This window comes from Rhipicephalus microplus, chromosome 2 (assembly GCF_043290135.1).
Source record: "Rhipicephalus microplus isolate Deutch F79 chromosome 2, USDA_Rmic, whole genome shotgun sequence".
Taxonomy (NCBI): Eukaryota; Metazoa; Arthropoda; class Arachnida; order Ixodida; family Ixodidae; genus Rhipicephalus; species Rhipicephalus microplus.
In genome coordinates this window covers 281,519,975-281,533,583 of record NC_134701.1, presented here as the reverse complement: position 1 = coordinate 281,533,583, position 13,609 = coordinate 281,519,975, and the positions used below count along the sequence as shown (strand labels likewise).

At 42.3% G+C, this 13,609-nt stretch overlaps 1 protein-coding gene across 2 annotated transcripts in view; it reads right to left on the bottom strand.

Moving 5' to 3' along the window:
- Window positions 1–3,456: 3,456 nt before the first annotated feature.
- The window catches only part of LOC119179882 (xylosyl- and glucuronyltransferase LARGE2s), a 42,582-nt gene continuing 32,429 nt past the window's right edge, over window positions 3,457–13,609 (bottom strand). For both annotated transcript variants that reach the window (XM_075882140.1, XM_037431002.2), the window contains one exon: window positions 3,457–13,333. In XM_075882140.1, the coding sequence (XP_075738255.1) occupies window positions 13,106–13,333 (228 nt within the window). In that variant the 3' untranslated portion in view covers window positions 3,457–13,105. The remainder of the gene's footprint in view (window positions 13,334–13,609) is intronic.

The window sequence follows — 13,609 nt, the reverse complement described above, 5'->3', positions numbered from 1 at the left end:
GGAGTCCTCCACTACGGCGTCTTTCATAATCATATGGTGGTTTTGAGACACGAAACCCCGCATATCAATGAATCAATCAATCAAACAATCAATCGAAGTAAGCCACGTGTTTGGAGGAAAACAACCGCGCATCTCAACGAAGTGAATGATGACTAGTGGGTGAAGTTAGGTCTCAAGGTCCATACTGTCTACATTGAAGTCGCCGCCGACTGTAAAGGGTGGGCGCACGGACGGACAGATCGATGGATGGCGCAGGCGGTTTTCTGACAGTTTTGTAGCAGGCGTTGCGATACGAGTGTGGACGCCGGTACATCACCGGACAAGGTTAGCCCCTAAGGGAGCTTAAGCCCTACAGAAAGAAAAAAAAAAGTGCTCAAGGCGATGACGCGCGCTTAAGGGACGAATTCTTTTGACGCCTTGTCTTTTGACTGCTACCTGCACACAGTTTTCAGCGCACTAAAAGAGCACGCTTGAAGCGTGTGACAAATCCATGTAACTCTGCTCGTGCGCTTGGGGGATTCTAAAAAAAAAAAATGAGAGTCGATTCGTGAGACCATAAGCCTCACGAATTGACTTCAAAGAAGTCATTCGGCGATTGCTTGTAGAAGTGTTGCGAAGCTCTTTCAAATGGTACTTTTTTTTGGTTTGGTTTGGTTTGCTTTTATTCAAGGCAAAATTGAACAAGATTGCCTTGGGGGACATGACTAAAGGCTAAGTAAAAGCCCGACTTAGCGATCAGTTCTCGTTTTGCTCGTGGTCTGCCTATTGTGCGCAGCAGGCGCGGTTTCAAACTTATTCAGGCGTTTGACGCAGCGCCTTAGGAACTGTACCAAAACGATCAGCGAGTGATCAGATGTTTATTGGCCGCACCTGCACGATGAGCTCGAAGAGCTCCGAGGCTGTTAGGCCGGGAGGAGTGGAGAGGGGCCACCCGGGGAGGCCCAAGTAGTGGTGCAGGAGGTGCAGAATGTCCTTGGTGCGCACGGAGCCTGTGCTTCGGTAGCGGATGCAGTCTTCTCGTAGCTTGCCCAGCCCGTGGAACTTGGAGTCTTCCGAGAGCGCCCGCTCTACGACCGCGTTGAACTCGCTCTCCTGAACACAGAGCACGAGAACTGTGGCTGGAGGCCAACGTACTCTATTAAGAGCCAGAATCAAACCGAGATCAAGCCACCACCGCGGTGGTTCACTAGTAATTATGGTGCTCGATTGCTGACCCGACTTCCGCGGTATCGAATACCGGCCGCCAGCTGCAGCTTTTCACTGGAGACGAAATGGTAGAAGTCCGTGCTCTTCGACTTAAGATTCCCCAACTCCTCCGCCATAACGGCGTCCTCTATAATTATATCGTGGCTGTGAGCCGTAAAAATAAAAAAGCTTCATTATTATTATTATTATTATTACTATCATCGACCCAAATGAGCGAACAAACCGGCGCGTCTAGTCTTCAGAAAGAAGTTCACAGCCTGCAGTGTGCTGCATATGTATGGTCCAACTAAGCTCGGTGATCGATGACAAAGCCACCGCTTCGAAGAGTTGACTCCACCGACGATCTCTCAATCAATGCAGGCCTCTGAACCTCTGTTTTCTTTTTTTGGTGTGGTGGAGGTAAGGGTGGGGGAGGCGAAATGCAAGTAAATTAGATGCAGTTTGAAAGTTGGCCAACAGGGGGATCCTCTGAAACGTGACCAACATGAACGCGACGCACCTCGGTTGTGGAATAATGTGTTTCGATCAAATGGCGAACGCACTGCATGCGTACCCGGAGGATAACTCTAGCCTTGCGGTCCGCCTCGGTGGCGGGACAGACGTACGCGAAGAAGTCGTCACAGGGGTGGCGGCGCGAGTTGACCGAGCTCGCCATGGCGCGGTCCAGCCGCATGCAGACCGGCCGGGTGCACAGCGTCTGGGGCGCCTGCGGGTAGACGAGCGACACGACAAAGGCGACCAGCACAAACCCACAGAGCCACACGGCGAGCCCGATGAGCAGGGACCAACCGTTGCCGCCCATGAGCAACAGCTCGAAGGCATGGTTGCCGCCGGCCGACATCTCCTCATCGCGCCACGCGTTGCCCACCAAGTCGCCGCCCGCCGAGACAGCGGTCATCTGGGACATGCGGCCCGGGACGGCCCTCAGCTGCCACCCCCGCAGAAGGACGGTGCTCGAAGCGCCTGGGGGCATTGGGCTCATTACGTCGGCGGCGACCGAACGCAAAGCAGAGGCCATGCCGGTGGAAGGGTCGGCCAGAGAACGCTGGCGCGACCGGGTCGTGGCGATAGTCGGGCGAATCGTTCGGCCTGACGTTGCCATTGCATCGAATTCGAGTTGCAAGGATTTAGAACTCACTCTTGCTCACCTCAGCACCATGGCTCACACCAGGTACGGGGAATAGTTCTTATTCACCTATAAGCTGTGGCGCACACCCACTCAGGAGATTGATGCTGATGACCTCAGCCAATCTGAAAAATTAGTTTAAGATAATACTGCCAATAAACAAAAATGTTTGCCGAGCAAGCGGTCAATGGCCAAGAATTGAATGGTTCTATGATGATGATGCTTCTTGGATGATTGGCACTTACCCGCTCAAAGGCATCTGCCAGGGGTCGGGTGGATCATACAGACTACATTTATTGGTATTACTATTTTGTAAGTGCTAACCTCAGTGGTGTTATAAAATAGTATGAAGTTAGCCAAGGTTGAGGTAATTTTACTTTGACTTTACTTGGCGACAATGATGATGCTCCTGGGATGATTGACGCCTACCCACTCAGAGGAATTGGCCAAGAGTAGGGCAGATAATTTACTATCTGAAATTTTCAAGTGCTACCAAAGGTCACTGCTAATTATAATGAAGAGTTACATTTAATGAATCCCATCTATAGCCTGAACTATGTTGCAAAACCTCTCAAAGAAAAACATTTGTTTTGTTTTGTCACCAACGGGAAGCAGGCTCTGTCGTAAATTATTACTTTTTTCCCTTTTGTTCTATAGCCGCATTTCGGAATGAGAAAATGCTTTGGTCCTACACTAGTGCGACCACTCTGATTGGCCTGTGAGCATTAGCGCCAGCAAATAGATGCATAAAGGGCACTTGCCCCCCTCAAGCCAAAGCATCCTTTGTCCCCGCTGAAGCTACACCAGGACTCTGCCCTACAACCTACAAAAAAATATATCGGCTCGCTGAGCCTTTGGAACCACCACAGATCACTTACGAGACAGGATACATGTGTTGCCTTTACGGCTGTTTCTTCATTGAGCCATCGCCTGATCACTTCTGGTGGGGCTCTTTGAGGTGGGGACGCACGTCTCACCTGTAATCGGCACTGCTTTGCGTGTCTTCAACTCCCCTCTCCTGCCATGACACACTCACAGACTCCCTCTATAATGGAGCTGTGCACAGTGAAATTGCATGATAAAATGTGCGGGAGTGCACAAAATAGTAGACTACTACAGCAGCATTTGTTTCAATTATATAACATTTATTTATTCTTTTTTTCTTTCAGTATAAGAAAGCACCTTGTGCCTACCACTGATATCAATGGCTATACAATCACTAGCACGAAATGCAACAGAAATGAACACAAAGAAGTCCAAGCACTGTTGCCAGCAATCACAAATAAAGCCTGAAGGACAAAGAGCAAAACACAGGAACATGCGAATGATGAGGCACAGCCACAGAGCATTGCATTGGCAAAATGATTGGACTAGAATAAGGAGGGAAATAAAAATGAACTAGAGGCAGCACGAAATCAGTCAGCATTGCTTAGCGGCTGGAAATTTCACATGCGACAGAATTATCTAATGTAAATCATATTACATGTAAAAGTATGCCTTATTTATACTGTCGCGACTTTTTCTTCCTATAATGGAATGTGAAAAACATGTGGTGACCTAAAAAAGAAATATGCACTAGTTCACCCGAAGAGGGTGGTTATTCAGAAAAGCCACTATGTTATGCAATAGCTCCGAATATTGATGGTGCTTACAATTGCTGCCATTATGATCTGTGCCATTTCCTCTTAGAGTACGGAATCGTTACCAAAAAAACTGCATTGTCAAAAAAATAAACTTTGAAGGCTTGAGGTATTGAGTTAGTAATTTTCCACATCCACTGTACACTAGCATCTGTTTTTATAAGTCGTCGCATATTCTCTTTGTGACAGAGGTACATCTTCAATGTAACCACTGAAATCACTGACCGTGCAAATAAAGAATTTATGTCCAGCAGGCATAAATGCTGCCTTAAGACAACTGCAAAAACGAAACGTAAGCTTTTGCCAAAAGTGGCAGAAAAGAAACGTTCGACTGAAAATTGAACATCAACTGCCAATATGCAATAAATGTAAACATGTCGGCATAGAGAGCTGAGAAAGAAAAATGTGCGCTACGTAGCAAAATTAAAAATACATGATGCCGTGCCAGATAGTCTGTAAGCATCAGTCAATAAAAACTTTGAGCAAAATAAAACAAAATTGCAGTCTCATATCATACATGACGATGGTTTACACTGAACACAAATAATGAAGCCTCATGCAAAATGGGATGCACAGTTTAAGAAAAAGTAAATGGAATAAAGTTGAAAAACGCGCATAGGGACATATCGGAGCAATAAGTTTCACAGAAAGAGTGGTAATGAATGAAAACAAGTTAGGTTGGCATAACTACATAAAATACTGTTGGTACGATAAAGAATAAAATATCATGACGGGAGCAGCGAAATACAAAAGAAAGAAATCGTAGCTTGCTTCAGTGAAAAGAATGCAGCATGTATACATTACACTTTAGTTTTCAAATAAATACGAGCACAGATGAAACATGTCGTTGATAAAAATACAAAGATGCACTTTGAGTGCTCCAAATGTACAGCTAGAGATACTAGTGACAACAAACTATAACCATTATGGCAATGCTACAATGTTAAGCAATACATCCTTTCACCAATTTTATTGGCACTAAAGAAGGAAAAAAGTCGCGGGCATAAAACCTTGGAAGAAATTTTTTTTTTTTTCCAGAAGTTTGGCAAAGCATATTCTTTTGCCAGCAACCAAAATTAAAGTTCTGTGCGCACCTTAAGCACTGGTAATGGTAAGCTGCTAAACGAACTGTATCTATACTTCAAGAAAAAAAAAGTCGAACAACACTATTGACAAACAGCAACTTTACATTGACCCCAAGAAACATAACATCGACAATACATGTGCGCGATAGTCTTCCTACATAAAATAATTTGTTCACACAAATACCCACCATCGCCCAAAGGTTGTGTTATCCCGTTAGTAGAAATGTGTTCACAGCAAGTGTTTAAAATAAAATTGATGGTAATGCATTTATATTTACAAGCATAGAAAGCAGATTCTCTACAGCTAGCATATACTCATGCCCATGAGACATTATTGTGCCTTTCTATACAAAAAGCAGTCAACAATAATTCTCCTACAGCTAAAGGACAATTCAAATCCGAGTGGCAAAATGCTCACTTTGGCACACGCACAACCCTTTCCATATAGGGAAATGTTGCTGTCATTAGCCTGCATAAGTAACTCTTGCACTGCAAAGTAACTGAGAACAGACAGAGCGAAGCAAGTGCCGCATTGTTTAAGCCCATAAGCAGCCATACAAGCCTGTGCTGATACCAGTGGTGCTCCTAATGGCAGCCACAAACTGTACACCTTCAAATACTGCAGATCATGAGCCAAGATATAGTCTTTCGAGCTACGTATGACTTGACATCCCCTGGAACGAAAACAGGTGCAGCTGGCGAAAATATGCTAGCACCTATAGCACACTGAAACTACGTGTCCTAGAAAAAAAAATAACAGTGCAGATAACATTGTGCAATGAAAATATATGCTGCGATGATTAGCGATTTTTCGCAGCTGTTTCTGTTTTATTCACTCACATGTCTAGTGCACTATACGCCATCACGAAGAATTGTCCAATTTAATTTATTTGATGTTGACACTGTTCCACTCAAGCTGACGCATACGTTTATTTCATGTGTTTAAACGGTGTGTAAAAGCTTAACAATCGGGTAATAATTCAGTAGCCTTGTATAACTGAAATGCCTTTTTTTTTTTTTTTAAGTGAAAGCCACATCAACTGTAATACAGCATCACGCTAAAAAGCAATGCTAAATTAGTCGAGTCAAATAAATTAGTTTTTCAACTCTCCACTCACACTAATTTTGCATTAAATCTTGAACAATAAGTGAAAGTGTGGACGAATCTTCCTACTTACATTATGCCTGAACCACAGTGCCAGTATGACAAACTACATTGTGGTACTTTGCAAACTTATATTCTATCTGTGTTCGAGTTTGCTTCATGTGTCATTTGTATTTACTATTACTAAGGCATATAAACAAACAATGTGAATCAATAGACAGCTGCCATTTGTACTAGACTAGCTACCCTTTCTTTCTTTAGGTAAAAAATGTTGACAATATATACACCGTTAATATTTTAATAAGTTGTGCAGCAGAGCCTCCTCGGTACATTTCAGCTTTTTACAATTTTCTCAGCTCTGAACATGCTCACAGTTGATAACGTAGTACACTACCTGTTTGAATATTGACTTTGATCATACCGTTTTTCAGGACGTAGAATACATTTTTTGTTCACTGGTTAGCTGTATCAATGAGGTGCCACTATAACTGTGGTACTAAGTTTGATTTCCTGCACTAATGTGCTAACGTGAGTGAGAACTTCTTTTCTTGCTTGCGTTGAGCAACCTTCAAGGTGATGCATACGAAATTATTTTCTAGCAGTCCAAACCAAATAGCACACTCTATAGCACAAAGTTTAATGTGGACTGAACTCTTCTAATTGTGTTAGGAAAGGGGCTACTTGAATTCAACCCTTTTTTCTTATTCCTCTGACTGCACTGTGAACAACTCGCAACAATGTTCATGACAGGGAGACAAGATAGAGCCAAAGCACTGATACACTGTGATGACCATAACGTGCAAACACAATGATTGCCATTTCACAGTTTTAGTAAACAAAAAATGGCCGCTATTTATGGCACGTCATCGACAGATCACAGCGATGTTATGAAATAAACCTTTTCATCTCTACCACAAAAATATGCACAGATCCAGGAGCCAGAGCCACCAATATGTTAGTATCATTTTGACGTTAAACCACTTGCTTAGCTATTACCAAATTTAAAATAATACCTTGTGGGTACAAGCTTTACATGAAGTGTCAATGGCTGTCTTGTAACAAGTTGCAATGGCACACATAAGAATGCAAAGAAAAACAGCAGCTTCAATGGCCAACAGAAAAAGGCGGTATACTATGCTGCAAAAAATGTGGGAGCTCCTACACAAAACGGTAAGCCGAGGTTCCTCAACCAGGCAGTATATTTCAATATCCTTCCACATTTTTGCATAGAAAGGTACAATGCCTCAAAACCAGCTTGCGTGAGCAGACCCACTTGAACCTGCTGTTTCAGAGGACATTCATTGTTTCAAACACGCACCACTTCAAGTATGTAGAGATGGACACTGACATCATAGGAACTAATGCTGGCTTCTGATTACAAAAAACAAAAACAGCAAAAAATCAGCAAAAGATATACATAAAACGTGCTGACATTGCGCCCCGAACATAAGCATTGATTAGAGCAGCAGCAACAAAACTGTCAAATGAACACCCTGTATCATGAATATCAAGGAGAATGGCCAATCTAGAATGTAGAGACACAGCAGTATTAACAGATAGGGGTAAACAAGGGTGTTCCATTGTTCTCCCCGAGCAGTGGACTCACACAAGCAGGGGTAGTTGTTTTCGAGAGGCTAGCTTCCTGCAGTAGACAGTTTGCAGCCGTGCTAGTATTCCAAAAAAGTGGGGGGGGGGGGGGGGGGGGCACGGTGAAGGCACTGTGCTCCTCTGTGAAGACAGCTCATCACGAACTTTCTCTCTCTCTCTCTCTTTTTTTAACAGACAGTGCTGGTTCAGCTTAAGAAAGCCAATATGGAAAACTAAAAAGGCCAGCACTCAACAGTAGAGGTGGTCCAGAGTGAGTGCTCTTATGCAAATAGACGTCTGCATGAATTGCATGTTGCCAATCAAAAGCACAAATAAAATACACATTAGCGGCAAAGCACTGCCCTCACAATTTATGCTGCTGCTGGCTATAGTGAATGAAACATAAAAGAGAACATGATCACTTGAGCTCAATAAGCACATTCTGAAGTACAAAAAGTGGTCCACAATAACAAGGGTGAACAAAATAATCAAACTCATTGGCAAGTTGACTTCACACACTGGCTTTACTAGCCACTACCTCACACTGTGTAGATAAAAGTGAAAGCCCATGTATTTGCGAGTCTCAGGCGTTGCCTGGTATTTTCACATCCAAGTGACGTTCACAGTATACAGCGAACACATTCACAGTCGAAAAAGGAGGGAAAATGCTTATTGATTACAACTGTTTGTTAGGATCACTGCTGGAGTAACACACTGCTACTGTTATTCAAGGTAAAAAATTGCTTTGTTGTAGTGCTGAAGTTCAGTTGCTCTACGTGGAATCAAGGCCCACCTAACATAATATCTTCTATAATTAAGCTGGGCAATGCTTGAAAAAAAAAAAGAAAAAAACACCTGACTGGTCCGTATGAATTGACAAAATACAATAGGAACATATGAAAAACAAAAAACAAAAAACATTGACATCTTAACAATTAGGAACATCTATTATGTATAAGCCAAGCTTGTAATGGGACACTAAAGATAATTAGTTTTAAATGGATTAGTAAATTACCTTTCTGCAATACAAAGAAAAACTCTTTTAAGATTGGTTTCGTAAATCACAAAAACTAAACATGGTCTGCAACGTCAGCTTGAAGTATTGCATACCAGCATGCCAGGATATCTTCTCGGGTTAAGCAAAAGTTTTGTTGGCTAAATTTGAGAAGACTACATAGACTGTAAGAAAGATTACGTGGATTATAAGGGAGCCAAATAACAGCATTAATATACGACTCTGCTTTAGTGAAACAGCCAACTTGAAAATCTTCAAGAACAACCACTCCTTGATAACAACACAGATATAGGAAAGTACTTTGAAATTTGGGATGTTGTACCGTACCAGCACGAGAGAGTTGGTATGAAACTTTAAAAAATTATCTGTTGCATTTGATGTCTTTTTTTACAAAATGACTTGCTACCATAAAACAACAAAATTAAGAGAACTGAAAGAACACTTACAAAGTCAAGACTGTTGGAGTCTTCTTTTCTTGTGTGTGTGTTACATTAAACACATCTCACATGATCTTGAACAGAACTTCATGATGTTCTCGAAGGGTTTTAAAAAATATGTTTGTTTCTTAAGGTATTGCTTCATTCTATAAACCAAAGCACAATGACGAAATGTACATGAGTGGCCCATTTTTCACCTAGGTGCTGATGCTACCTAGGTAGATTTCTACCTAGGTGGTGATGAGCCAACAGTGTTATCGAGCCTCCATTCATAATTACTTGCACCAAGGCAATACACACGTTTTCAGTTGATTATGCACTAAGTAATACAGTAAGTACACTCTCCAATCTAATACCACTACAGTATTTTCTGAACCCCATCAATTTGTTGCTGGGGTTTCCGATTTGTTGCTGGGGTTTCTGAACCCCAGCAACAAATCGGAAAGTCACACAATGAATGGGAAGCGATTCGACACTTGTGGATCGTGGCTCAAGCACAATAAAAATTTCAACCGATGTGAAAATCGTGTGGATGAGTATTATACTGTTAAATTTCATCAAGATCGTATGAACAAAAATTAAGTAAGGTAAGTGCTCTGCAGACTTGATTACAGTTCAGTCTATGGCTTAAAGGCCTCTCACCCCTTTTCGGCATTGCAAACAGACAAGCATGGAATGAAAATCAAGCAGTGGCCCATCGTGTCTCTTAATCATCAAATATCTCCACAGTTTGAAAATAGTTGAAAAGTGAAATAGGAACCTAAGCAGCCTCTCACTCGAGGAAGCCCTGTTTTTAGCTACAGCAGTGTCAAGAATACCTTCGTGATCGCTTCTACATAAGAAGCATAGCCTGCAACATGACCAGCTATGGCATGTGACCTTGTTAAATTGTCCAGCATTGAATGTGCCATTGTGAGGGCACTGCAAAGCAAAAAGATGACAGAAAACAAAACTGAGGCGTGGCTCATGATGGAAACACGGCACAAACTGTCAGATGTTGCCTTGGACATCAGTCAAGCCAGAAACAGTGTATGTCTACATTTCTAGTGACACTCACCTCCTAGCAGCATAACTACCCAACTTTTCAATGTCACCAGTTTGTTCCAACAACGAATCAGCTTGGGAAATTCCTGCTGTAAACTGATTCCCAGACAGCACTTCACAGTATCCAGTGTAAAACAAAATTTTTAAGGAAGAGTGGAGAGAAGCCCTTTAGCACTCTCAAAAATGACATCTCTGCCAATCATGATAATAATGACAGTCAATATGAATGTCTCAATTAAGGCAATGAAATTTAATTACCAATGTTTTTTTTACACACAAAGAATATCCTGGAGGCTAAGAAAATTTGACAGGCCAAAGAACCTGCTTTTGCCCTTGCAACCCGTTACTGAGTCTTTGGTGTATGAAAAAATTGCACACAGCTTGAAAATCATATTAAATAAATTTAAAGAGGATGACTGCACAACTTAGAAGTGGACATGTACTATGTACTGACATGATCTGACATGTTAAGTGCACCTTTTCATATCGTCAGACAACTAAAACCAAAAATGTCACATTTAAGTTGGTGCTAATTAAGAATGTGTAGCAGTGATATCAATAAATCTCCACACATGATAATGATATATATGTCATCAGAAAAAACAAACGCCATATTGCACAGGGCAAGTGAAAATGTTACCAAAATGAACTGGCACTGCTTTGTTGATTGAGCGAGTTGTTCAGCATATCGTAAATGCAAAGCCTGAAATTTCAAAGCGATCATGATAGTTGTCAGCCATGATGATGCCAACATATGTGGTAAGATATAAAAGCACTAAAAGTACTCGGAAATGGTTTTACTTGTAATTTATTACACAGGGTTCAATATATGGTGTCACTATGGACCCCAGAGTGCCCCGCAAGTTTTCAGCTACCTAGATATTGCAGCAAGGCATGCTTTTGAGAGACCACCCATGTGACAATCTGATTGCCTTCTTAGGTCATACTCAAAGCAGTGCAAAATACTTAAAAAAAAGACAAAGAAGACCACAGGACAAGATACTGCAATCATGCATTGTCTTGTAGCCTCATTTGTCTTGTGCTTCCGCATATTGTGGGTCCTTAAATATGAACCCTAGCCAACTCGACCTGCCTCCCATTCTTTTGCCTTCATAGAGTATTTACTGCAGGGGCCAAAGCTAATAGGTATGTTTATGACAGCACCAAGTGACACGAAAATCAACCAGAAAAACATGGAGTGCAGCTACCCAATCAACTATGTGCCAGCAGAAAGTCCTTAGTTGTGGAAAGTGGAGCCCCAATCGTTCAAACCATTCAGTGAAGGAGTTGAGAAGACAGGGCACAATTTCAGAGGAGGATGATCTCAGGTCACCTGCAACTCATTTGACACAAGACGCTTCACGTAAACTATTGCATGAATGATTTACTCTACTTGCAGCCTAACAGCTTACATAAATTAAAAAATTCATTTCGGGGACCCTTCGAAGCAATCGTGTCATGATGAAGTTGCCATCATGAGTTTGGGACCAGACAGCATGGGCTCGGAAGTTGGCGAGTTAAAAAAGAAGCACAGAAGAAAAAAACGAGTGTGTGAACCCCTTTGTGTACATGTATCGTGTATCACCATAACTACAGCCATAAAGAGCTTCCGCGGAGATAAAACTTGTGTAGCAAATGAGCTCCTACAAATGTGATTTTGCAGGCTAGTGTGATAAAGAGCCATAGCAACATGCTATGCCACTCACTTTTGTGCAAAAACACAGCTTAATCCCACAGTTTCATTACAGCATACCTAGTTGCTTTTTTTTACTTGTGGTATACATTACAGAGTCATTGTTAAAGAATCTAGCAATTATGGGCATGGCCATGGCAAACAAAATATTTTATTAATTTACTGCAGTGCTCACATTTCCTGAAGGAACTGGGAATAGAAGCGAGTCGTTATTGTTACTTTTTTTTAGTCTTTTGGAAATGAAAGTTCCAAGAGTGCCACATGACACAACCAAGACCAGAACTCTTGGTTCCAGAAGCTTGGTTCCTTTCGACAAAGTTTCAGGATAATTACTTATGAAGTCTTGCACAATTCAATAATGTGTTTCAAGTACAGTTCCATAATCAGTAATCATGTGACAGTGCTAAGAGTACAGAGCCCACCGTAAACTTGAATATGACTGTTGATGCTTGACACACCCTTACGTGAAAGAGACTTGGTGCAAAGCAGGATGTTGCATGCCAGTCAGGTAAGCAGCCAGTTTTGGTAGTCCAGATCTAAATTTCAGAACTGACTTCGTGAAGAAGAATATCAGTCGATTGCTTAATGGTGACAGCTAATTGTGCTAGATCCTAGATGATATGGTATGTTACATGTGTAAATGGTGAGGTAATCTATTTAGAACCGGAGCTGGCAACCCCACAAGCGCTGCTGATCTCCACTGAAGGACATGAACCTCTACTAGTTAACTCAAGTGCTATAGAACTTTTCATCATTAGATGCGTCCACACTAATCCTCTGAATTTGCAGATTGCCTTGCTGTCACCAACTACATTCTTCTAGCCTTGGTGTCCAGTCTATCAAAGAAAAACCACAGTGGGCACCATTTCAAAAGCTTCACCATATACTTCTGGTATGCAATGTTAGCAGCACAGCTTGGACCTTACAACAGAACATTAGAAAGAACCAAAACAAAGCACGTTATGCTAAGAAGCATACAAGTAGTAGTTGACGATGTATCAAGCAATGAGCCATATGTTTTAGCATCTTAGCATGCTATTACCAAGCTTTGCCAGCGGCTTCCATGAAGAGACAACCTGCACTGGCTTGTGCAATGGTTGTCGGAAAGACAGTGGGGGCGGGGCACCTGACGACGGCGCAGTAGTGGCAATGGTGCACGGCAGGCGATCATCTGCGCCGACGGCGGTCGGGTGATGCCGAAAAAGTGCGGCCATAGCGCAGCGAGAGGTCCCTTGCAAACTCGCTCTTGAGCAGGGAGAGGCACTTGCGGTACTGGCTGCTTGACCGGAAACGGGCAATGTCCAGTGATGGAGCGTGCGGCATGTGCACCATGAATCCATTAGGCAACACCACAAACTCGTAGCCCTGGGCGTGCAGTTCCATAATGTGGGAAACCTGAAAAGGACGGCGGACACACGTCAGAGCTAAAGATTAATGTGTCTAATAAGAAACTACGCGAATTGAACACAACTATTGAGCACGTTCATATTATTGGCACACACTGACGATAGTACAAACCCATAAAGCAGAACAACAGAACAGCTTGAGATGGCGAGGACCACACCACAGGGAATGGAGTCGAAATTTACAGAAGCAACATACAGGATTTCCAAGTTTCACTACAGCTTTATTGCAGTTAGAAAAGCATGAACAATATAAAATTAATGCTAT